Source organism: Cibotium barometz, chromosome 30, assembly GCF_041138505.1.
Source record: "Cibotium barometz isolate CiBa-2024 chromosome 30, ASM4113850v1, whole genome shotgun sequence".
Taxonomy (NCBI): Eukaryota; Viridiplantae; Streptophyta; class Polypodiopsida; order Cyatheales; family Cibotiaceae; genus Cibotium; species Cibotium barometz.
This window is the reverse complement of record NC_141075.1, coordinates 5059442-5082198: the sequence shown is the minus strand read 5'-3', so window position 1 is coordinate 5082198 and position 22757 is coordinate 5059442. Positions and strand designations below refer to the sequence as shown.

General features: G+C 45.0%; 1 protein-coding gene across 1 annotated transcript in view; it reads right to left on the bottom strand.

Moving 5' to 3' along the window:
• The window catches only part of LOC147621085 (GPI transamidase component PIG-S-like protein), a 179450-nt gene that overhangs the window by 31354 nt on the left and 125339 nt on the right, over positions 1-22757 (bottom strand). Inside the window, exon 9 of the mRNA XM_086823782.1 lies at positions 12185-12266. Within this exon, the coding sequence (XP_086679908.1) occupies positions 12185-12266 (82 nt within the window). The remainder of the gene's footprint in view (positions 1-12184; positions 12267-22757) is intronic.

The following is a 22757-nucleotide window of genomic DNA, read 5'->3' as shown; positions in this document are numbered from 1 at the left end:
GATTGGCCATTGGTGGTACACCAATGGCATGTCCGATATGTGGCCACCCCCGAGTCCCAGCGACATTGTCTTTGGGATTGCCCGAAGGCTCAGCAAGTTTGGCAACAAGTTCTCCACCTCTTCACTATGGACATGACCTCTTCCCGTACTATTACATGGGGCACTGTCGCTTGGGCCACTAAGGCTCAGCTTGTCATGGCTTATAAGGAGGAAGGTGGGGAGCTAGCCCTTCAAGTCTCTCACCTTTGCATTTCGAAAGTGCCACTCCCAGCCCCATCTACTAGCCCTTGAATTCCTAGTTCTTGCTAGAGATGGGAGATTTATAGCACCATTGCCGCATGGTACATCCCGAGAGCTCGATGGAGCAAAGTCATTGACGGCACCCACATTCTGCCTGTGGAGTCCATCAAGGGCATCTGGCTCGACATCGTTCATACCCTCAACGGCCAGTGGGGGAAGCTTCAGGGTGGTTCTGACCATATGCTGAAGTGTTGGGAAGCCTTCTTGAGGCTATGGCAACTTGGCCCTTTTCTCACAGATAGAGGCGGTGAGCCCACTTGGCACTATAGACCACCTGTGTGGTTATTCCCTCTCCCTCCCCTTGTATGAGATAGCCTTCTCATAGAGCGGCCAACCGGAGGAGAAGTGCATCCTTCCTCCCCTTTTGTTCTTTGGTCCTCGCTCCGTACATGGAGGCGAGTATGTATTTAGCACTTCGAGGCTGTTTTTTTGTTAACTAATAGAAGGATCTTGTTTCCGGGGGGGGGGAAACAAGCGGGAGTATTTGTGCATGACTTTCTTCACATATTCACGCCATGAATATCATGCCCAAAGTTGTTCCAATAAGCGTGAGAATCATACCCAGCCTGTCCAAGGAATCACATAAACCACACACAACCTCAAATAAGGACCTCAAAAAAAGATAAACCAAAGAATCAATTGACATGAAAAACCAGTTGAAGTTCACGACGGTGAGTATCTCGAGTTTTTCACGTCAAAAAAAGGTGGTTCTAAAGTAGTATAAATCATACCAAGGTCTTCAAGGTGATTAGGTGATTCACAAAATCAGCTCAAAGACGTGAAATCCAAAAGTTCAATCGACATGAAAAACCAATATATGTTCATGGCCGTGAGTATCTCATGTGTTTCACACCCAAAAAAGTGCTTCAATTCTATCAGCTGAGGTGACAACAAGCTTGGATTTGCAAAATAGCAAAGTGAGCTATAACTGTAGCTTGTGTAAGCCTAGCGAGGCGTGCCGTGACAGATTCCACCGCGTATCCAAGAGATAGAAAATAGAGAGAGAAGACAGAGAGAGGGAGAGAGAGAAGGGTTTAGGGAACTTTGCAAAATACAAACACTGAGCGGGGAACAGGCCCCACCCCCTTTCAAGAATTTAATTAAGAACAATCCATAGCCTCGCAAGCCAAGATAATACATCAATGAATACAACTTTTCCCAAAGTTCTTGTTGCTTTGCTTTTCTGGCTTTAAGGCCTTGCTTTTTGGCCCTAGAGCTGCTTTTTGAAAGAGCGACTTTTGCCAGTGGTGCTCCTAGCTCGGCGATCAACACAGTTTGACTTTTTGCTTTTCTCTACTTTTTGACCAAAACTAGTGCGTTTTCATAAGCAAAAAGGGTTCCATCATATGAATAGTGTTAGGAGGGCCAAATAGTTACAGCTTGCTTAAACAAAGAGTTGAGTCACACCTACCACCTGTCTATAGCCCACAAACGAGGTCAAAATATTGATTCACACGCACTGTTCACAAGAGAGCGTCCCATGCCCATAAACTATACAAGTATGCCACATAGGCAAAAACATTTCACGAGAAAACACTTCCACATATGCAAGTATGACATGCATAAGAATGTGTTGGACAATCTCCCTTTCATTTAGCTTGTTGATAAGGAAACCCTACCATAACGTGTCATAGGAAGTTGCCTATCCGCCAAGCTTAAGCATGGCTCAAGAGCTCCACCGTAGCAACTCGTCACCACCATCATTCCGCACTCGTCGTCACACCAAGGCGGTTGCTCTAATCCAACGGGTGATACAAGCTCTCTAGCGAAGATCGTGTGGATTCTCCACGGAAGAGGATCACGTTGGTTAACCTAATTGAGAGAGAGAGAGAGAGAAATGAAATGTTATATTAATGTCTTCAAAAGGCCAAAGTGACCTATGAGACCAAAGTTACAACCATGTGACATCTGATACACTGTCTGAGAGAGAGATAGAAAGAGATAGAGAGAGAGGAGGCAAGAGGGAACAAGTGATTAGCACTAATTACTCCCAAACCCTAACCCTAAGCACACCACACATGCTAGATTAGAGTTGCAAGAGAGAGGGAGAGAGAGAACACTCCACTTCTATTGCACAAATGGCAAAATAAGTTACAAACAAGAGAAATTAGATTTTATAGTTCCAAACCTTTTTCCACTAGGCCGCTCGGGAATAAGTGACACAGGGCGCCCAAAACATAGTTACAAGGCTTTTCTCTATAGTTTGGCCAATTAACCAAGATCCTCGTCTGTCCTTTGAAGCTCAATACTTGGGAGCGTCTTTAGGGCGTTTCCCTCATCGAATGACGGGATTTACAATATAACACAGGCGCCCATTACATAAGTGTGCGGACATAGTTGTCATAGGAATGTGTTAACCAATATGTGGTTAACATACTCCCCTTCCTAAAGTTGATCGCGTCCTCGTGATTGGTGAGGGGTTGTCAAGGCACACGGGGAAGTGTCACACTTGGTTGGTTCTCCTGTCTCTCCGGAAATGAGAGGGAGTGGGGGAGTTAGTATAATGGAAAGAAGTTAGTGGAGTACTGGCGATTAAGTATCCAGCTAGGCTCATTGGGCTCTTATGAGTTTGCTTTTTTGTATGTGTCCAGTAGTACTCTTTATTTTGTTTTTGGTGTTTTTTATTCGCCTTTGCGGCGGGACATCCTCATTAGAGGAGTCAGAGTACTTAAATGAGTAGACTAGTACGGAATACTTAATGACTAGTATCCCAGTGGTAGGTAGTATGATTAAAGAGGAGTTAGTAAAACAATGGGATTAGTAAGCAAGTGGCGAGGGGGATTCCAAAGGAACAAGGAGGCAACACGCATGGAGACTACTTGCGCTCCGAGATGCTGTATGTCGATGGCGATGTTCATGAAGCTCTAGCATCTTTGTCAAGACAACGTGATGGGTATCTTGGCTCTCGTGAATGTTGAGCCATCAGGTCGCGGTGTTCTCTATTTTTCTTTTTATGCTTTGTCTTCTTCTGTCATTAGAGCTCTGGGATCCTGTGTTGATAGCAGTGGTAGTCGATGTTGAGGATCCATAGGTGTTGAGCCAAAGAAGTAGTTTTGGTTAGGATTGATTAGACATGAAGCGCAGTTATTCGGGTGCAGTAGGGGTGATTTAAGAAGATCCATGCGATGGGTTGTACCATAGACCAGGCTTGCGCCCACCATGGTCCCCCCATCCAGAGATGTACCTAGATGGCTATTAATAATGAAGCTTTATGCGGTGTGTGCGCATAGGGTAGAGCCCAGTGAGATCTGCAGGTGTTGTGCATGGGCGAGGGCAAAAGGTGTGCCCGTGGTCTTTACCACCTAGATCCTAATCATCTAGAGACTCCTTTTTTTTCTCTCTTTTTTTTTTTGACATGTGTTTATTGGCCAGCACCCCTAAAAAGGGTTTTGTATCCAATGGCTAGAGTTGTGAGCTTACCTTTGAGTTTATCTTTGAGTGGTTGGATAAGCTCAGCCATGTGTAGCACTGCCCCTTGGTTTGGTGACGAAGTGGAGGGGCGGGAGAAGCTTCGTAGCTGAGGCTCAATGAGTTGAAAGGGTTGGGCGATTTGAGCTTTGGAGGAGTGCCCATGTGTTGGGTGTAGGAAAGTCTGGAGGATTTTGTCGAGGAGAAGGAAACTTGCCTGCCCGTTGGTCGCCAAACCATCTTTGTCGATTGGACAAGTATTGGTGTGGTGAGTGTGGTTTGGGCGAACTGCTGAGGAATATGCCTTGGGAGCCAAATGATGGAATTGCCATCATGGAAACCTTGGGCTTCTAAGAGACATTTGAACACCCAACGCTGCCGAGTGATGAAGGTATGTGGTTGGCGAGGCTTCAGGCTTTTTTGTCGACAAGGCTTTGAGCTATGAGGTGGTTGTCGACATGGAGAAGAGGCTTTTGATTGTGGCTTGGGAAGCCGTGTTGTCTTCATGGAAGCCTTGTGCTTGGAGCACATTGGTAGGCACCCAGCGTTGTTGGCTTCGCTATGCTTGGGGTTGCCGAACCCGTGGTTGTGGGACTTTTTGGAAAATGAGCACAGGCGGCGTGCTTGGGTAGCCAGAGGCGAGTGTTGCCTTCATAGTAGCCTTGTGCTCGTAACAGGTAGTCGGGGACTAGCCAATGTTGAAGCTTTGTCTTAGGTTTGGTGTTTGTTGGCATAGTTGACTTTTTGCGCTTGGGTTTTAGAGATGGCCGTCTCGGGATCCATAGTTCTGTGTAGCCATCGTAGAATCCCTAAGCGGCAAGAAGATTCTTGGACATCTGCCATTGATTGTCATGATAAAGATATAAGGTTGGAGTGCTTGCAATGTGGGTGGTCGAGGTTGTAGAGTTGAGGGGCAATGTTGACGACGAGGCTATTTGTCAATTGTGGATGGTGTCGTCAGTGGCCGATCGACCAATTTTGGTGAGTCATGGAGTGTGGGAACAGGGGAGATTGCAGATGATAAGGATGGGGCGGGATGAGTAAGGACAGTTGGGGGCGAGAATGTGTGTATGATTTCCTCTTGGGGACACAACAGGACAGTGGTCTTCTGGCCATTGATTTCCATGGTGGCCGTTTGTTCGCGCCAATTGATTTGACAGTGAGTGGCATCAATCCACTCCTTTCCAATGATAATCTGGCCTTGGAGTGCCCCTGCATCAATGACATGAAATCTACACTCCAACTAGTTATTTCCAATAGAAATTTTAGGAATGAAAGACCCAACACTCATTAAACGCATTTCAAGTGAAATTTGAATATAAGTGTTTTCTTTTGCTAGTGTGGGTTTTCCAAGAGCTTAGCTTTCCACGCCTCCAAGAATATGAGATTGGTGTGCACCATAGGATATATGTGGGCTTGCCACCATTGTAGACCATTCTCGGTCGGGAGTCCAATCCATATTTATGGTGGGTTGAGTTCTGGTGGTAGTTCAGGAGCAGTGGAAGACTTGCCAGTTATTGTGGGGGGTGAGGGAGTACCATTTGTGGAAGCAATTGGTGGGGTAGAGGATTAGAGTCGATGCACCCCTGTCCCAGAGAATCATTGTTACCTTGTCCTGGGGAAGCTGGAGGGTAGTTGTGTTGTCAACGGAGTTGATTGTACTTGTGGCGTTCTAGACCCAACTTCCTCCAAGGATGATTGCTTCTTTTGTTTCACCTGTGGGAACCACATAAAACTTACAAGATAATGGATTAGCTACAGTCTGTACAGTTTATGTAAAAGACCGAAGGCTTTGTATGCGTTGTCCACTAGGTAATCGAGCTTTGGTATGGACAGTTTTAAGAGAGGGTTTGCCCAGAGAGACCCATGTTTCTCATGGCAAAAGATTATGAGACAGTAAAGCATGTTTTCTTTGCATGTTTCTACCAAAGGAGAAATCTAGCCAAACCTGAAGAGTGGTTGTTTCAGGTTGTGGAGCTACACTTACACTCAGGCTGTTAAGCGAGACAATGGCTTTGTAGGGTTCATGAAGGGTCTGGCCATTTGGGAGCACGAATTGTGTGCTGAGTTTGCAGCCTGGGAGGGTGTCAAGTGTAGCAAGAATTTTAAGCCACTCATGGTCGACTTCGTCACTATTAACAGAAGCGACCATGCATGGCACCCGCGCATCATCAAGGACTTGATGACAAGCCTCGCAAACCAAGAGATCATTGCTCCTAGCAGTGGTCACAAAGTCTTCAGCAAAGGGAGATTTGACCATGGAATGTGAGTGCCAGGTATATAAATTGTCCTTAAGTGTTTGAGACTATTTGCGGAGGTAGATATGATGCACGTCCCAATCATGGATTAGTCGAATTTGTCTCATGAAGGATCGACCTAAGATGGCATCATAGGCGGCATTACGAAGTCCATGACCACAAATGTAAGGTGGAATGTCATTTCACAGATTTTGACCTTGAGGTCATGTACTAGGCTGAGTGATCGCTCCCTGAGGAGGAGGATGTGGTCTTTGTTGAGCCCGTGCAGATGCTAAGCCGATCGTCACCGTGGCCAACGTGCTTAGAGCATTGTTTCTTTTGGGATGTAGCCTTCTTTAGCTTGGCCTGCAAACTGTGTGACGACGTTTAATGGGACAGTGGATATCTTCTCATGTTGAACGCTCAACACGTTGAGGTATGTAATGTCTTCGACTGTGGAATGAGAAGTTGATTGCAAAGGGCAATCCTTATAGTAATGATCAATTCCACAACCATGACATTGTGGTCGTAAAGCGGCAGACATTTCTTTTGAGGGCATTCTACCACTCTATGGAGTCCATAGCAGAAACACAGAAGAGGTGGTTTCCCTGCGGGTGCACCTATAGTGTGCACAAGTGGTTTAGGGTCCATGTGAGGCATCGACAAAGGGAGATGACGTGTTGGGGTGCCTCGGGGATTGCGGAGGGCATGGGCTCCATAGGTTTAGCAACGGACCTGGTTGGAATCTTTGCATAAGCAATAGGGTGTGCCTGGGGAGGCAACGGTTGGAATGGAAAGATTGGCAGTGGAGAGAGGTGTGCTGGCACGTTATGTGAGTAGTTGGTTTGGGGCAATGCCACCAGTAAGGCTTGGGGCCTAGGAAGGTAACGTTAAAAATGAGCTTTGGATTGTTATTGGCGCAGTGGCCAATTGCGTGAAATAGCTTTCTCGCATGTTGTCATCGACAAAGATCACCCATTTGCAGGCCTAATCATAGGTGGAGGGGTCTTTGACCAACAGGTGGTCGTGAAGCCTTGGATTATGCAAGCCCAAGAGAAAACAGTCCATTAATTCCTTATCACACAATTTTTCCCTCTGTTTGCAACACGAATCAAGGTACTTGATGTGTGCAATGTAATTGCATAATATTTCCTTTGGTTCCAATTGCAACAGTTGGATGACGGGGCTCCATTTGGGCTCGTAGGGTGCAAATCCAAGAATGAAGGCCTCTCTGAAAACACTTTTGTGCGGAGGGTCCAAGGATTGAAACCATTGCACGGCCTTGCCTTCAAGACTGACTCCAAGCAGATGGACTTTGGTTGCATAGTCAAAAATTTCAAATGCTTGAGAGATTTGGTTAAAGACCTCGATGTAATATACGAGATCTCCAACTCCGTGGAATTTTGGCAGAAGTTTGAAAATTTTCACCCACATAGGTTTTGTATGTGATGTTTGTGGGTGCAAGTAATGTGACACTCCCCTTCAGGCTTCCTAGAGTAAGGCAAGGTGGTTAAAGGGTGGGGGATGGGAATAGATCCATGGTGGATAGAAAAGAGAGTACGTGATGTGCTCGGGACATCTATCCACACCGAGGTGCATGTATGGAGAGGCCCACTAGATAAGGGCTCTTCAAAGATCGTTTCGCCCTCCCGACCATATATATATAGCATGGCGACCACATGTGAATGTGAATGTGCAATTGACACGCCGGGGTGCCGCCGAATGGAATGGAGGCATTGAGGGCATGCAACCATCACCGAAAGGTGTCATGGTGTGTGGGCAAGCTTAAAAAAGCTTCAACGGTACGCGTGCAGGCCCAAAATAGAAGTTTTAGCTCACTTTTGCATTGCGCGTGAACGCATCCTTACGGTTAAAAGTGGTCTTTTGAGGCATTGTATGCGTGTAAAAATAACCCTAATGAGTCGAGGAGAGAGACCAAAAGCACCTCTAAAGATTTCGTTTGGTACGGTTGTAAGCGTACACCCATAGCCTTAGTATGGAATGGTCGCGGTAAGTATAAAATGGCTATTCGGATTTTATTTATTTTTTATAAGTTTTTTTTTTCGTTTGGTACAGCTGTACACTTACAAGTGTACGCCGTGGCTTTAGTGTGAAACGACCGTACAGATTTTTTTTATTTTAAAGTTTTTTTTTTGGGTTTGGTACAACCGTACGCTTACAAGCGTGCGCTCGTGGCTTTAGTATGGAACGGTTGCGGCAAGTGCAAAATGGCCGTACGATTTTTATTTTTATTTTTATTTTTGTTTGGTACAACCATATGCTTACAAGCGTACGTCCATGGCTTTAGTATAGAACGGCCGCGCGGCAAGTATGAAACGGTTGTTCAAAATTTTTTTTATTTTTTATTTTTTTAAAAGTTTTTATTTGGTTTGGTACGACCGTATGCTTACAAGAGTACGTCCATGGCTTTAGTATGGAACGGCCACGGCAAATGTTTAACGGCATACGGAATTTTAAAAAAAAGCGTACGCTCGTGGCTTTAGGTTGGTATGACCGTACGGAGTTTTTAAAAAAAGCATACGCTCGTAGCTTTAGGTCGGTACGGCCGTGGCAAATGTGAAACGGTCGTCACAAATTGGAATTTCAATTTCAATTTGAAATTTGAAATTTGAAATTTAAAATTTGAATTTGAATTTCAAATTGGAGGAAAGTGAGTGAGAGACAACTAAGACCCTCCCATTAATGCTAGGTAGGTGGGAAAGGGCTAAAGTTAGAGGCTACCTCTAAATTAGTGGATTTCAACTAATTTAGAGGCACTCTAAGATTAATTCTCTTAATCCCATTATTAATCACTCCTTATCTCTCTTCTTTGTCTTCAAATTACTCCTAATTGGTAAGGAGATTGAAGCATAGGCATTTAATAAGTGGATTAGCAATGTTTATGCTAATCTAATCTAGAGGGAGAGGAGTCGTCCTCCCCTTAAGTCTATTCACACGGGCGGGAGGGGAGGGGAGCAGCTAAGGATACCCTAGCCTCAAGGGTGAGAGGAGGCAAGAAATAATCTACAGATGCCTTACTTGGAGATGGTCGAAAATGGCTTGCTAGAAGGCTGTCGAATACAGTATGATGGTTCAATACCGCGCAAGGAGTTGGGTGCAGACACCGATAGAATGACAAGTGGTGTCTGTCGGCCACGAGGTACTAGGGGGAGCGGGAGGGATATAGGTGCAAGTACGGGTACGGGTGCAGGGAAAAGGAGAGCAAAGCGTGGGTGCAAAGGACGGTGTACGGTGAAAGTACACCGTCCTATGGTCTGCATGAGCTTGGAGAAAGGAGTGGTGCATGTGTGTGGACAGAAGCTATGATACGCATGTACCTTCCGGGTCAGAGGCAGCATGGGCGTCCACGTGGCAGTCTATGTGGACCGTACACTAGGACGGTGAGCCTTTGGTCCTTGCACGAGCGCCCGAGTGTGTGCAACATCTTTTTGGGACGAGGATCCCTAGTTTGGGACACCGGCCTCAATATGCGTACCGAAACGCCCCGCGATGCGAAAAACAAATTTCGACGAAAATGTCCAAGATATCCCCTTGGTCGTAAGGGTGCTAACCGTTTGTCAATCGGACACCCGGTCGTGCATTTATTAAGGTTTAAGTTTGCCGTATTTTAACTGAAAATAACTAAAAATTTACGTATAGGCTCGATCCAGTGTTCGTTTTGAATGCTGTAAAATCGTATATTAAGGTAAAATCGCGCGCAGATTCCGAATTTGGACTGAGAATTCTAAGATTCTATGTGGAAACAGCTCGTTTATTAAAATTGTTGATTTTTTTACATCACAAAAGACCATAAATTCATGGGCAAGTAGCATTATTGAAGATGGGCATGTTACAAGTTACAAGGCTTTTCTCTATGATTTGTCCAACCGACAAAGATCCTCTTGTCTGTCCTTTGAAGCTCAATACTTGGAAGCGTCTTTAGGACATTTCCCTCATCGAATGACGAGATTTACAATATAACACGGGCGCCCATTACGTAAGTGTGCGGACATAGTTGTCATAGAAATGTGTTAACCAATATGTGGTTAACACTTGTAGCACGCGGTCATTCTACGCATAAACATTACATCCCTAGGCCAATAAGAATACTGTAATCTAGATATGAGCGTGGCCCAAAACGCTCAGCCTCCCATATCCAACCTATTGGTCCTTGGTGTTCACATCTATTCCCTTTCATAAGGTGCCAATCCACATAATGCTTGGCATACACGTAAATCCCCTACCGTGAGCTGTCATACCACACCATAGAGCCCGTCCATAGGTCTAGAAAGATAGAGAATTCCCAGATAGTGACAATTTGCCTATATAATGATACTAAGCATTTGACTCTTGACAACGGGTAGGTTTTATTTAGTACAGCTATTAGCCAAGATTTTCTTGAGACTTTAGAGCTTTAAGGTATAGATCTAGGTGCAGCTAACTCTTGGAAAAGGCCAACCTACTATATAGCCTATGAAAGGAGCGAACATCTATGAAATGCATTGTCATGCATTTGATAGATGTTCTCATATGCGAGGTTGATAACTCGCACTAGAGGGTTTTATCAATGGTGTTTTGGTTTGAACACGGTCTTGATGTGTGAATTCTCCAATGTTATCTATGATGAGATTGTTGAGATACATGGTAGTTCTACGAATCACTGAGAGGGAGGTATTTTTTGTATCCTCTCAGTACGACAAAGTACCCAATGCTCATGAGGATAAATAATATGATGTGACTAGCTACGACACATGTTTTCAATGATTTCAAGTTGTCTGATTCCGTGCGTGTTGGATTGAGGAGTTGTTTGTGTTTCTCACAACCTTGGTTTGGTTCTGATTTTGTCCTTTCTTCCACCAAGATAGTTTTGTAGGAACATTGGCTTGTGGTTAAGCTCGTTCTTGAACATGTATGTGTGTGGAAAGATTAGACATATATGAACCTGACTTTGAGGTCAGTTGTCCAATCTGGCTAGACTTTCCCAGATTCATTCATTTCCAAGAGTGGATATGCCCAAGGAGGGCAATCATGTTAGCTAACCATAGGGCTAGTCGGCCTAATCTTGGGTCAGGGGACCCTAAAGATTAGCACAGCAGGTTGATTACATGGGTTAAGTTGGTCATTAGTGTTATCCCATGAGTTATAGCTATTTATAGGTCTATAGTGGCTATAAAATTGGGGTGAGCCTATTGTATTATATCGTGTTGTCGAATGACAGAGGCCTTGGACGCGGTCCACTCCGAGCCTTGGCCCTTGTGCTCGAGGGTGGTCTACTGATGCAGACCAGCCAACTGTAGGTCTACCAATGCAGACCTATAGTTGGGTGGTGAGCTAGCCTGCACAACCCCTAATTCGTAAGCTAATCGCATTTGTCCTATGCTTGGGAGATCTATGGGCGTAACACATGGGCACATTTCATATGTTCGAGTTCAGCACTCATATTAATATGTTTCTTCAAGCACAACACCCCCCCCCCTCCCCACACACACACACACCTTGATTTAGTTCTGATTTTGTCATTTGTTCCACCAAGATAGTTTTGTTGGAACACTAGCTTGTGGTTAAGCTGGTTCCTAAACATGTATGTGTGTGGAAAGATTATACGTATATGAACCTGACTTTGGAGTCACTTGTTCAATGTAGCTAGACTTTCCTAGATTCGTTTCTAAGAGTAGATATGTAAGAGGAGGGGAATCGTGTTATGTACTGGACGCATACTGTAGGGTTAGTCGACCTAGTCTTGGGTCACAAGACCCTAAAGATTAGCACAGCAGGGTGATTACATGAATTATAGCTATTTACAGGTCTAAAGTGGCTATATAAGTGGGGTGAGCCTATCGTATTATACCATGTTGTCCAATGACAGAGGCTTGTACCTAGGCCTCAGTCCACTCCGAGCCTTAGCACTTGTGCTCAAGCGTGGTCTACTGAAGCAGACCACCCAACTGTAGGCCTGCCGATGCAGACCTATAGTTGGGTGGTGAGCTAGCCTGCACAACCCGAAATTTGTAAGCTAATCACATTTGTTGTGTGCTAAAGATGGTCTATGGGCTTAACACATGGGCACATATCATACGTTCAAGTTTGGCACTCATATTAATATATTTCTTGAAACCTCCCCCGCCTGCCCCCCACCCAAAAAAAAAAAAAAACATAAAAGAAACACACATAATATCTTCAACAATTATAAGAGTGACAAGCTTCAAAGAAAGTATGGTTTGAGCTATTTCAAATCTCACCAAACGAGAAAGTGACCTTAAAGTGGAAGCAAACGATGCCACATCAGCAGCTGCACGTCTACGCAGAAGTACATCCAGCTCCCTGAAATTCACGTTGCAAAAAAAAAACAAAAAAACGTAATAGTCAACACATGATCATGTGATGTTTGCAATTTTACATACTAGTACGCTACCAAAATGACCCAATCTTAAGGATATATAAACAGGCTAAATTATTCAAAGCCATACTTTCTGTAAGGCACTTCCATGTGAGAGTATTTACTGATGGTTGATCTAAACTAAATATCACATTTGAGAAGTCGAGCTTGCACTGGAAGGTTCCCCAAGTTGCGCATCTGCTGCCCGGGCCAATCGCCCCCCCTCTGTCCTTCCCTCACCTTCGCCAACACTTCCGCCTCCCCCTCATCTCCCGTTTCCTCATCCCACTGCTGCCTTTGTTGCCCACCTGAGCCCGTCTCAGTCCTGCTGCTTCGCTTCCCTCCTTCACCTTGGCCCTCCATCCTTTTCCTCTTCCTCTTCACTGCCAGCTCTTGTGCCCCCCAACGCAGCCCTCCTGGCTGTGCGCCGACCCCAGTCCCCTCCATTGCGCCTCCTTGTTCTCCTCTTCCTCTTCGCTTTTGCCCTCGCCTCCCCTTCGCTACCCAACTCCCAGACAGTTCCTCTTGCGAGCTTTCCATCTTGCCAGTCCTCCCTCTTCCACCACCTATTTTCCTTAGCGCTTGTAGTTGGCTTCTGGGTTCTTCTTCATCGGAAAGAGTAGGCGCCTCTGGTCGTCGCCTTACAGGAGGACTCCATGGCAGCTTCTCTGTCATCCCCAACAGAGGCCGCTGTCCCTTGCCTATTTTAAGAGGCGGACCTCCAGCTCTTAGCTTCGACAATATCCTCTCTCGCCCCTCTTCTTTGGTTTGCAAGATCGTAGGGAGCGACCCTGTGCACGGACAAATCCGGGATTTGCTCCACGCAACCCTCATCAGCGATCACCGTCAGGTGGAATTTGATTCAACCGTGGTGGCAGATTGTATGATGCAATAGAGTCCCGTCGTGATACGCAACACTCAAGCGTTCTTCGCGAGATGGCACCATGGCTTCAACCCTGCATTGTTATGTACCTAACAGTAATTTTTGGATTAAGGCCTAATCTGGTTACCTTGGGATAAGGGGAAGGCCACATGTAGGTTAGGGTTGCAGTCCCACCCTCTGCTTTGGTAAATTCAGCAGAAGTTCATAATATTATTGGAAATTCAGATTATGAGGTGTATGAGTGTGTTCTTGATCCCCTTTCATCGAATGTTAATTGTAGTTTGAACATGGTTAAGTTGGATGCTTGGGAGACATAGGCTTTAGAAGAAATTAAGGCGGATGTTGCCGATGCCTTTCTTGCTAAATTGCCTTATGGTTTACCGCCGACAAGGTCGGTAGATCATAAGATTAATTTGGTTCCAAGGTCTCAACCTATGAATATCGCACCTTACAAGACTCATGAGCTAGCTGGAAGAGCATGAGATTGCCCAACAGTTATCGGAATCTCACTCGATGGGACAGAAACGCAAGAACAAATCTCCCTGAGGAGCTCCGATGCTTTTGAAGCACGAGAAGGACAGTACTCGGCAGATGTGTGAATTATAAAAAGTTGAATAAAGTTACAATAAAGAATAGGTATCACTTCCCACAGCGGATGATTTGATAGATAGGTTGCAGCATGATGCCTATTTTACGAAGATTGACGTTCATATTCGTTATCACCAGATAAGTATATCCGAGAAAAGACAGGTTTCCTTACGCGATATGGCCATTACGAGTTTCTCATATTACCTTTTGGGCTAACAAATGCTCCTGCTATGTTTAAGGAGATGATGAATAATCTCTTTCAAATTATTTAGGAAAATTCGTTGTAGCATTCACAAATGACATTTTAGTTTATAGTCCTAGCCTTGAGGAAGATGTTGAGCATCTCAGGATAGTCTTGGGGATTCTGAGACAGGAAAGATTGTATACTAAACTTTATAAGTGTGAGTTTTTTTGTAAGGAGCTCACATACCTAGGTCATCAGATTTCTCAAGATGGTATGAGCATTGATCTTGACTGGATCCAAAAGGTGTTGGATTGGCCAGTTCCTCGAACCGTGAGGCGACTTCGAGCATTCTTGGGATTCACACTCTTTCTGAAAAAGTCAATTAAGGGAGTATTCGAATCCAACTGTTCCTTTTACAAACCTTCTCAGAGGATGCGGACGTAAGTCCAATAGTCCCATTACCTTGACAAGGCTTTCTAGACTCTCAAGCTTAAGGTAAAAGAGGCACCTACTTTAGCCTTACCTCGTCTTGGTCAACCATTTATGGTGTAGACTAATGCCAATGATTATGCGATTGGGACTACCTTATTCTACGGGGACCTATGGCTTGCAAGAAGTTTGATGATAGCCACATCATGTGCCATACTTAGGAAAAAGACTTGTATGCGGTGATACATGCATTGGAAATTTGGAGACGTTATTCATATGGATCCAAATTTGTTGTCTTGAATGACCATGAGTTGATCATTTGTGATAGACCTGAGTTGAGACGGAGGAAGACACGGTGGATAGAGCTTATGGAGTACTTTGATATGGAGATTCAGTATAGAAAGGGTAGTTTGAACCGGGTTGCAGATGCTTTAAGTCAGATTGGAGAGGTGAATCTTTTGAGTTTTATTGTTGACTTGTATGATTCACCGAGAGGGCTATGCCAGACCGATGGGCATTTTAGTCGGTGTGGGCACCAGGTTCAGGCAGGGAGCTCCACAGTTTTGTTCCGCAATGAAAAGAGTCTCTGTATGGGATTGTGCTAAGATTAGGAGGAATGTTCTTCATGAATGTCATTACTCTCCTACAGCAGGCCATCCAAGGATACAACGTGTAACTATTTGGCCTTCCTGGCACTCTATTCACATGATGAAACCCTTGCCAGGACATTGGATTGGTGGGAGAAGGCATGGGGACATGGACCATAAGGTTTGCACATGGAAAAGCGCTAGTTTTGGTCAAAAAGCATAGAAAAGTAAAAAGTCAAACTGAGTTGACCCCGCCAGCCAGGAGCATCAGTGACAAAAGAGGGGATTGACCAAAACCAGAAAGCAAAAAAATGTTTTTTTCAAAAATGCAACTCTAGGGCCAAAAACCAAGGCCCTAAAGTTGGAATAGCTGGCCACTTTTGAATAATATTTGAAAAAGCAATTTATTGAAAAAAGTAAAAAGAGGAAAGCAAAAGCTTGTCTAGCTTTTTGGCAAAAAGCAGGACCCCCTTCCCCCCCAGAATATAAAACTAGCATGAGCCACTCATGATCATCATCAGCATTGAAGCGTGGAGTTTCTCATTTGCACCGCCTACACCTGACTGCAGCCGCCTGTCGGACATTTGGGCTAATGCGGAACAAGTGAAAGAGATTCACTGACATGGTATTTCCCTTGAGTAGATCCTCCACAGAGAAAGGTATGAGTTGTGGTTTGAATTGTGGAAGAAAAGGGGTAGGTGGATTGTCAGACACAGAAGGTTGGTTGTGGAGGTCCTTGAAAACCTGCAAGAAGGACTAATCTATGACTGTGTGGAGAACGGGGAGAGCTTCTTTATCATCTGGCTCATCTCATTGATGCTCTTGAGGCATGGCCTTCCTTTGAGATCTGGTGCCCACTGTGGTGGATGGTGGATCCTCATGGGTAGGTGTTGGGGTTGTGACGGACACCCCAAGAGTGGGAGAGGAAGGTTGGCAAGTGCCGGATGTCCTATGGAAGAAGGATGTCCTTGAGATGGAGGATGTCCTACAAAGACTAAGTGGGTGGTTGGTGTTGGAAATGTGAAGTCGGAGGATGTGGATGCCCTTTGCTTGGGGCAATCCTAGGTATAATGATCCTTGGATTCCAGACAATGCCGACAAGGCGGAGCACTTTGACGAAGGGGACAGCGGCTTTGGTAATGACTGTATTCCCCACATCTATAGGAAAGCACGGGACGATTGCGAGGTTGGGTAGGGAAAATAGAACGGTTCACGGGGGCTGTTGCCATGGTGGTTGGGGGAGGAGGATTTGGGATGAGTGGTTCTCGGGCGAGTTACACTGGTGAAGAGCAAAACGAATGTGGTCCAAGGCTCGAAAAGGCTAACCACGAATCAGTTCTCAAAGTCTAGGCTAAGGCCATGGGTCCTCATGTGTGTGAAGAAATATAGCAGCTGGGGGACCACCGACTGCCAGTCAATCACTGGAGTGCGGGCAAAGATGTGGGCCATACAAAAGTCCTTCCAAGGCTCACCACCTAGGAGAAGTCCTCTGATGATCAACTTGCCAAAAAGGACTCTACTCTGAATCGAAGGATCAATAATGCCTAGGCCGCCTCTATGAAATACCAAGCTCTTCCATAGCTCCTCAATCGTCCTGCTGCAGATCTCCCGGTCCTAAATCAACCTCACTAGTATGCGGACATTATCCACAAGCCCAACATATAAACAATCGAAACAAGAGAGGTTGTTGGGACCTAGCTCCTCGTGTCAAATCTGGACAATCTCAAAATCCCCAAGCTATGCCGAAACTCTCAGAGATGCCAGGCGTCTTGTTCCCTTACGGTGAAGACAAACTCTCCCAAGCCGCAAGCTTTGCACTAGATATGGTATCTTGGCTACCACCTAAGTCTATCCTCCATGATTTCCAGTATATTTAGCTCGCCCCCCATACACAAAAAATCAGCATGGGGAAGACCCTGCTCCAGAAGTTTGCTCGACTTGCCATGGAGTTACGAGTGTAAATATTGAGGCCCACATGCTCCTCCCCAGGCCTGTTAATCATCGACTATGCCAAAACATGAGTCGTGCATTTTCAACTTGGGAGGCTAGCTCCTAGAATTCCAACAATGTTGGTGTGGGCCAACTCTCCCGAATCTTCTGCTAGGTGGATCTGGGTAAGGCTTGTGTCACCCATTGACGAACCATGAAGTTGCCAAGGTAAGTCGATAAGTGGGCCACCAGCACTGTGGTCCAAGTCACGAGTTCCGACATTCTCTCCCCTGGTAACAGTTCCAGCTTCCCTAGCTCTTGGAGAATGCGGTCCTCATAGTTACCAAGACGGAAGGTCCGGAGGCATGTGTCCTTCAGAGTGATCCAGTCTGTAAAGTGGTCGATTGGAAACTAACTCAACCACTTGTCTGCAGAACCTTGGACAATGGACGAAAAGAGCACCAAGAAGGCATCCTCCCACCGAAAACCTCAGCTCTTACAAATGGAGATGAACCGTCGGATGTGGTCATCCACATCCTCAGCGGATGATCCTTTGAAGGTGGGAAGCTTCACGTTGACTCGGCCCAACACCGTGGAAAGGGGTTCTACGCCAGGAGGATTGGCTAGACCAGGGGAGTTGGCTTCGCCTCCCGCATTGCCAAGGGTGGGGTTACCAAGGTTAGCCACCATAGGAAGAGGTGGAAGAGGTTCCTTGAGTGGCAAGTAGCTGAACCTCTTCCGACTGTAGCAATGTATTGAGAGAGGATTTTTGGATGGGCTCACCGTATTGAGAGAGGAGCTTTGGATGGGCTCACCGGCCTACCAGGGGAGCATGTTTTGGGCATGCAGAGAGGACACAACACGGAAAGAGGACGCAACGCAGAGGAAAGGGTGAGCTATCAGGACTCCCACCGAACATGCCAAATTTTAGTGTACCTGTAGCAGGGCTGTCTCCCCAGCACACTACGTGGTAGCTCTTCTCTGGACAGGATGTCTAAAGTCCTCAATGAACATGGCGCAACATAGAAGACACTATGCAGTGGAACACAACACAAGGAGAAACACTTGCACTACTCAGAGAACACCGATACATGTCCTTCACTATACCATGCACACTCAGCAGAGGTCATAGTGAAGAGGAGAACACAGCTCCAGCTGATGATAGAACAAGGGGTACAAAACAGGTACAAAGTGGTATCAAGGATGAGCATGAGGATGTCCTCCAAGTGAGATACGACTGCCGGATACGGATATCCTCCAAGATGGGACGAGGGCCATATATGCCTGAGGTCGAGTCGGTAGCATCTCCTATCTTTGGTGGATGCCTTGGGTGGCAGCATTGCCGTTGGTGGAATCTCCCATCTCCGGAGATGTGGTGGAGTGTCAGTCAATGCCGTCAATAACATTGCAGCCTTCAATGCACCTCCTTGTGTCGGTTGTGGTGGTGCGTCTCCACTTGATGACCATAATGCTTGGTGCCTCCACTGATTGGTCTGCTGACTGTACCAAACTGCGCCTACTGTCGCCATACTGCCATGTGTACCAGTTCCATACATCTGATGTACAACTTTTTGTGGGCTGTTTCCTCTCCAGTTTTGGCGACAAAATTACAGCTGATCATCATAAGCTTCATCGTCTACACTTGTCTCTTGAGTACCTCGTGTACAAGCTTTGGGTACATTGGATTTGGATTTGGTACTAGCGCCGTGAGAGATTCTTGAGGGCCATCCCCGTGGTGTGCTCAGCATAAGGATCTCATTCCTCGACATCGACTACAACTTGATCGTCATATTTGTTTTCTTTTCTATTCATTGATGTATTGAACCTGAACCTGGCTAGCGAGCTGTGGATTGTTCCTAAGTAAATTCATGAAAGGGAGTGGGGCCTGTTCCCCGCTCAGTGTGTGTGTCATGTGTAAAGTTCTCTAAACCGTACTCTCTCCCTCTCTCTATCTTCTCTATTTTTCCATCTCTTGGATACGTGGTGGAATCTATCACAGCACGCCCCGCTAGGCTTACACAACAGACTAATGATTTAGTAAAAAGGATGTTTTTCTGGCCTAAAATGAAGGCGGAAGTCCAAGACTATGTGGTGAAGTGTCATCAATGTCAAGTGAATAGGCCGAGCATCTTAGAGCTAGAGGGTAGTTACATCCTCTAGAGATCCCTTTTGGGAGTGGGAAAAGCATTTCCATGGATTTTATTATCGGGTTACCATGCACTCACAAAGGGCATAATGCTATCTAGGTGGTGGTCGACAGGCTGACAAAGAAACAAAGGTTTTACACCTACAAGGTAAAAACCATAAGAGCAATTGATTTGGCTCAATAGTTTGTTTTGCAGTTGTTTGGATGATATGGGTTGCCTTGTGACATAGTGAGTGACATGGACTCCAAGCTTTTTGGACACTTTTAGCAGCTAGTTTTCCAAAAATTAGAGACTATGCTGAGTATGAGTTCCTCTAATCATCCTAAGTCCAATGGACAAACGGAGAGGGTGAATTAGGTTCTCGAGGATATGCTTCATGCATATGTTTTGAGGCGACCATTTAATTGTCTGTGATACATCCCAATGATCGAGTTTGCCTACAAGTGTGATAAGCATTCGGCTGCTGGTTACAGTCCATTTATGCTGATGTACGGTTACCAACCTAGATCTCTAGAGATTTACGCGGCTAGAGATTTCTTTAGCAAATATGCAAGAGATGCTAATCAGTGCATGGGAATCTATCGAGAGAGCTCCGGATAGAGCACAGTTTTATGCTGATAGTAAGCATTCGCCTGTGAGCTTTTCGAGGAAATGCTTGTTTATCTACAAATGCCCAAAAGTTCTTAGTCGTTACCGATGGGGAGGGTTGGGAAGTTGCCCCCTAGCTACTGTGGACCTTATCAAGTCCTGAAAAAGGATTAGTGAGGTGGCTTATAAGATCCCCCCTCCTCTGGTTGTGAACCCCCCCTCCCCCACCCCCCCCGGTCCATAGGTCTCCTCCCTCCTCCCCCTTTGCTCTTTCCTCTGTTTCTCCCCCCCACGTTCAGCCTCCCCGGTCCATTCTCAACGCCCCCTATTGATCCCAACCTCCACCTTGATGGTTGTCAACAATAGTTGATCTGCCTGACCTAGCGGCCGCCACTACTGTTGCACTTGCTATGTGCGCCTTGTGTCACCATTTGGCCACCCAATTGATCCACCCGTGCTTTCTCATTATGTATGTACAATTGGACTAGCATCCATGGCAGTTGCATGTGCTGGGGATTGATGCCACTCATGTGATATTGTGGACTTGGCTTTCCTATGGGACTTGTCCCTATGTGTACATGCCCGAAAATGCCTGGAGGATTGGTGTTCCATTGGGTCTCATACCTCGTGTACTTGCCTGGAGCACGTCTATTTTGGTATAGTCTCATGAACGAGGATTGCCATACCAATGCTGCATTGCATAGAATCTTTATGTGCTTGCTTACAATTGAATTTGCATGATGTTTTCATGCTTGCCTGACCAATATGTAGTTCCGGGTAAGGGAACACCCGCCCATGGTTGTTTCTCGTACGCGTACGAACCTATTCGTACGTACGAGTCGTACGGTACGATACCGTACGAATTCGTACGATATCGTACGGTACGAGTTAGGTTTTTTTTCCCCCCCCCCCCCCCCCCCCAAAATTTTTTTTTCTTGAAAAAAAATTTCCAAATGCTTAAAAAAAATAGAAACCCTGCTTTACGAAGATCCCAAATGCTCGCAATACTTCGCAACTTTCGTGTCCACTCAGTATTCCATATGGGGTTGTGGAGAGACCTAAAAAATCTGGCGAGGTAGACTGGTAGTGTACACTTGATTGGTAGGATGAGAGAATCTTGCTACATCACTTGGGGATCCCTGGTATAGGTAGGCTAGACAATTAGATTCTCAAGTTATGCACAAGGGAGAACATTTGGACATGGCCATTTTGATCTAGAGAGGAGTCCCTAAACTTATCACCCTAGATGCACTCCTCGTATTTGTGCAAGGACGGTCCCTTAGTCATAAACGCTACACTGGGAGACCTTTGGTATTGCATTACCCATCCAGGTTCTTTTTTGGAGACAATCGGGAGATCCAACCGGGAGAGACACATATCCATGTACTGGTTTCTCAAGCACTGTAGACTCCTCCCCTCCCAACCTTCCCTCACATTCAAGCTTGAAGCTCCATAGCTTGTAAGTGTAAAAAACACTTGAGAGGGTAGTGTGAGTTTCAAGTCTACACCGACAACCACATTGTTTACAATATTGTATTCATATACATTGGTATGGAAGTCTAGTCAAAAATGCCCATGACACTATGTACTTGATTCTCCCAAGATCAATATACTTTATTTGAGGGAGGGGCCGGTCGTTCCGGCTCATTGTGCGTCTCTTGTCAATGCAGAAAATTACTTCTTGTATTGAGCATGTTGTCCATTAAATCTTGGTGTATTTAAATGTACTGATTAGCATTGTGTTCAACCAAGGTACACCTTATTACCCTCCATATACACCATAAGTAGAACCTGCATGCTGCTACTACTGCTCGTCCAACAGCTCGTCTTTGACAAGTTGAAGCCCACGTGTACGCCTACACACACCTCCGCTTCCCCATCGAGTACATGCTTGTTATTGAAGCCCACGTGTACGCCTACGTGTACCTCCGCTTCCCCATCGAGTACATGCTTGTTAAATAGGGCTTTAATAGGTACAAATGAAAAGGCACATCTCTCACGAAAGGGTGGATTCTTGAATGAATAGTTATGTCCTTTGGAGTTAGAGATGTGAACTTTGATCAATAGATGTGTCTCTTTGAAGAGATGTGTCCTTCAGTGATGACCCATGTGACAGGGTGTGACCCTTCACTATGCTGCCTGCCCATACAGAAGCTCTATATATGTACCTTCATAAGGTCAGAAAAATCTGAACTTACGAATTGAGAGATTTGAGAAAGAAATAATGGTGAAGAAGAACAAAGACAAACAAAGCATTTGAAAGATCAAAAATAAATAAACTAACAAACCTAACTACTAAGGAGAGGTAATCAAAAGATAATGTCAACTTTTAATTAAGACATTAACAAAAAAACAAAAACAAAACAAAACAAAACAAAACAAAAATAAAATTTAAAAAAAAAACAAAAAAAAACAAGAAACAAGAAACAAAAAAACAAAAAAACAAAAAAAAACACAATTACATGAATGAAAGAAACTTAAAAAAGTTTTTAAAAAAAATACATACACACAAAAGCATACACACTTCTTCTTAATAAGAACTTAAACCTTTTGAGCTGAGATACTAAACAACAACACAAAATAGCCAAACAAAGAACTCTAAACTCTAGACCTAAAGCACTTAAGAGCAAGAACCAGACATTAAGCTAAACTTTAAAAAAGACTTCGACTCAAAAGTGCAACCATTAACTCCAATGTCTGTCCGAACATGAAGTGTAGGTTCATCAACTCTATCATGCATAGCGTGGACAATAAGCTATGACATCCCTACTCAGGTCATCAGTGCCCAAGAGTAGGTGCAGGTTTGTATAAGGTTAATCCAAAAGAACATGCTTTATAAAACCAGCGACCTGAGTTTCTATCACTGTCTAGAGGTGATGGGCATACTCAGCCATGATAGAGACTAGCACTCAAAGTCTGCTCTAAGGTATAACAACAAAGAATCACAAAACATAGGAAAGAACCAAACTAAGTCTATATTAAGCTAGAGCGAGAAAGAATTACAAAAAGACTAAACAAGGCCTACTCTAAGTTAAAACAACAAACCCTACTCTAAGCTAGACACAAGCCACTTTTACAAAAAAGAGCATTGAACTATGAAT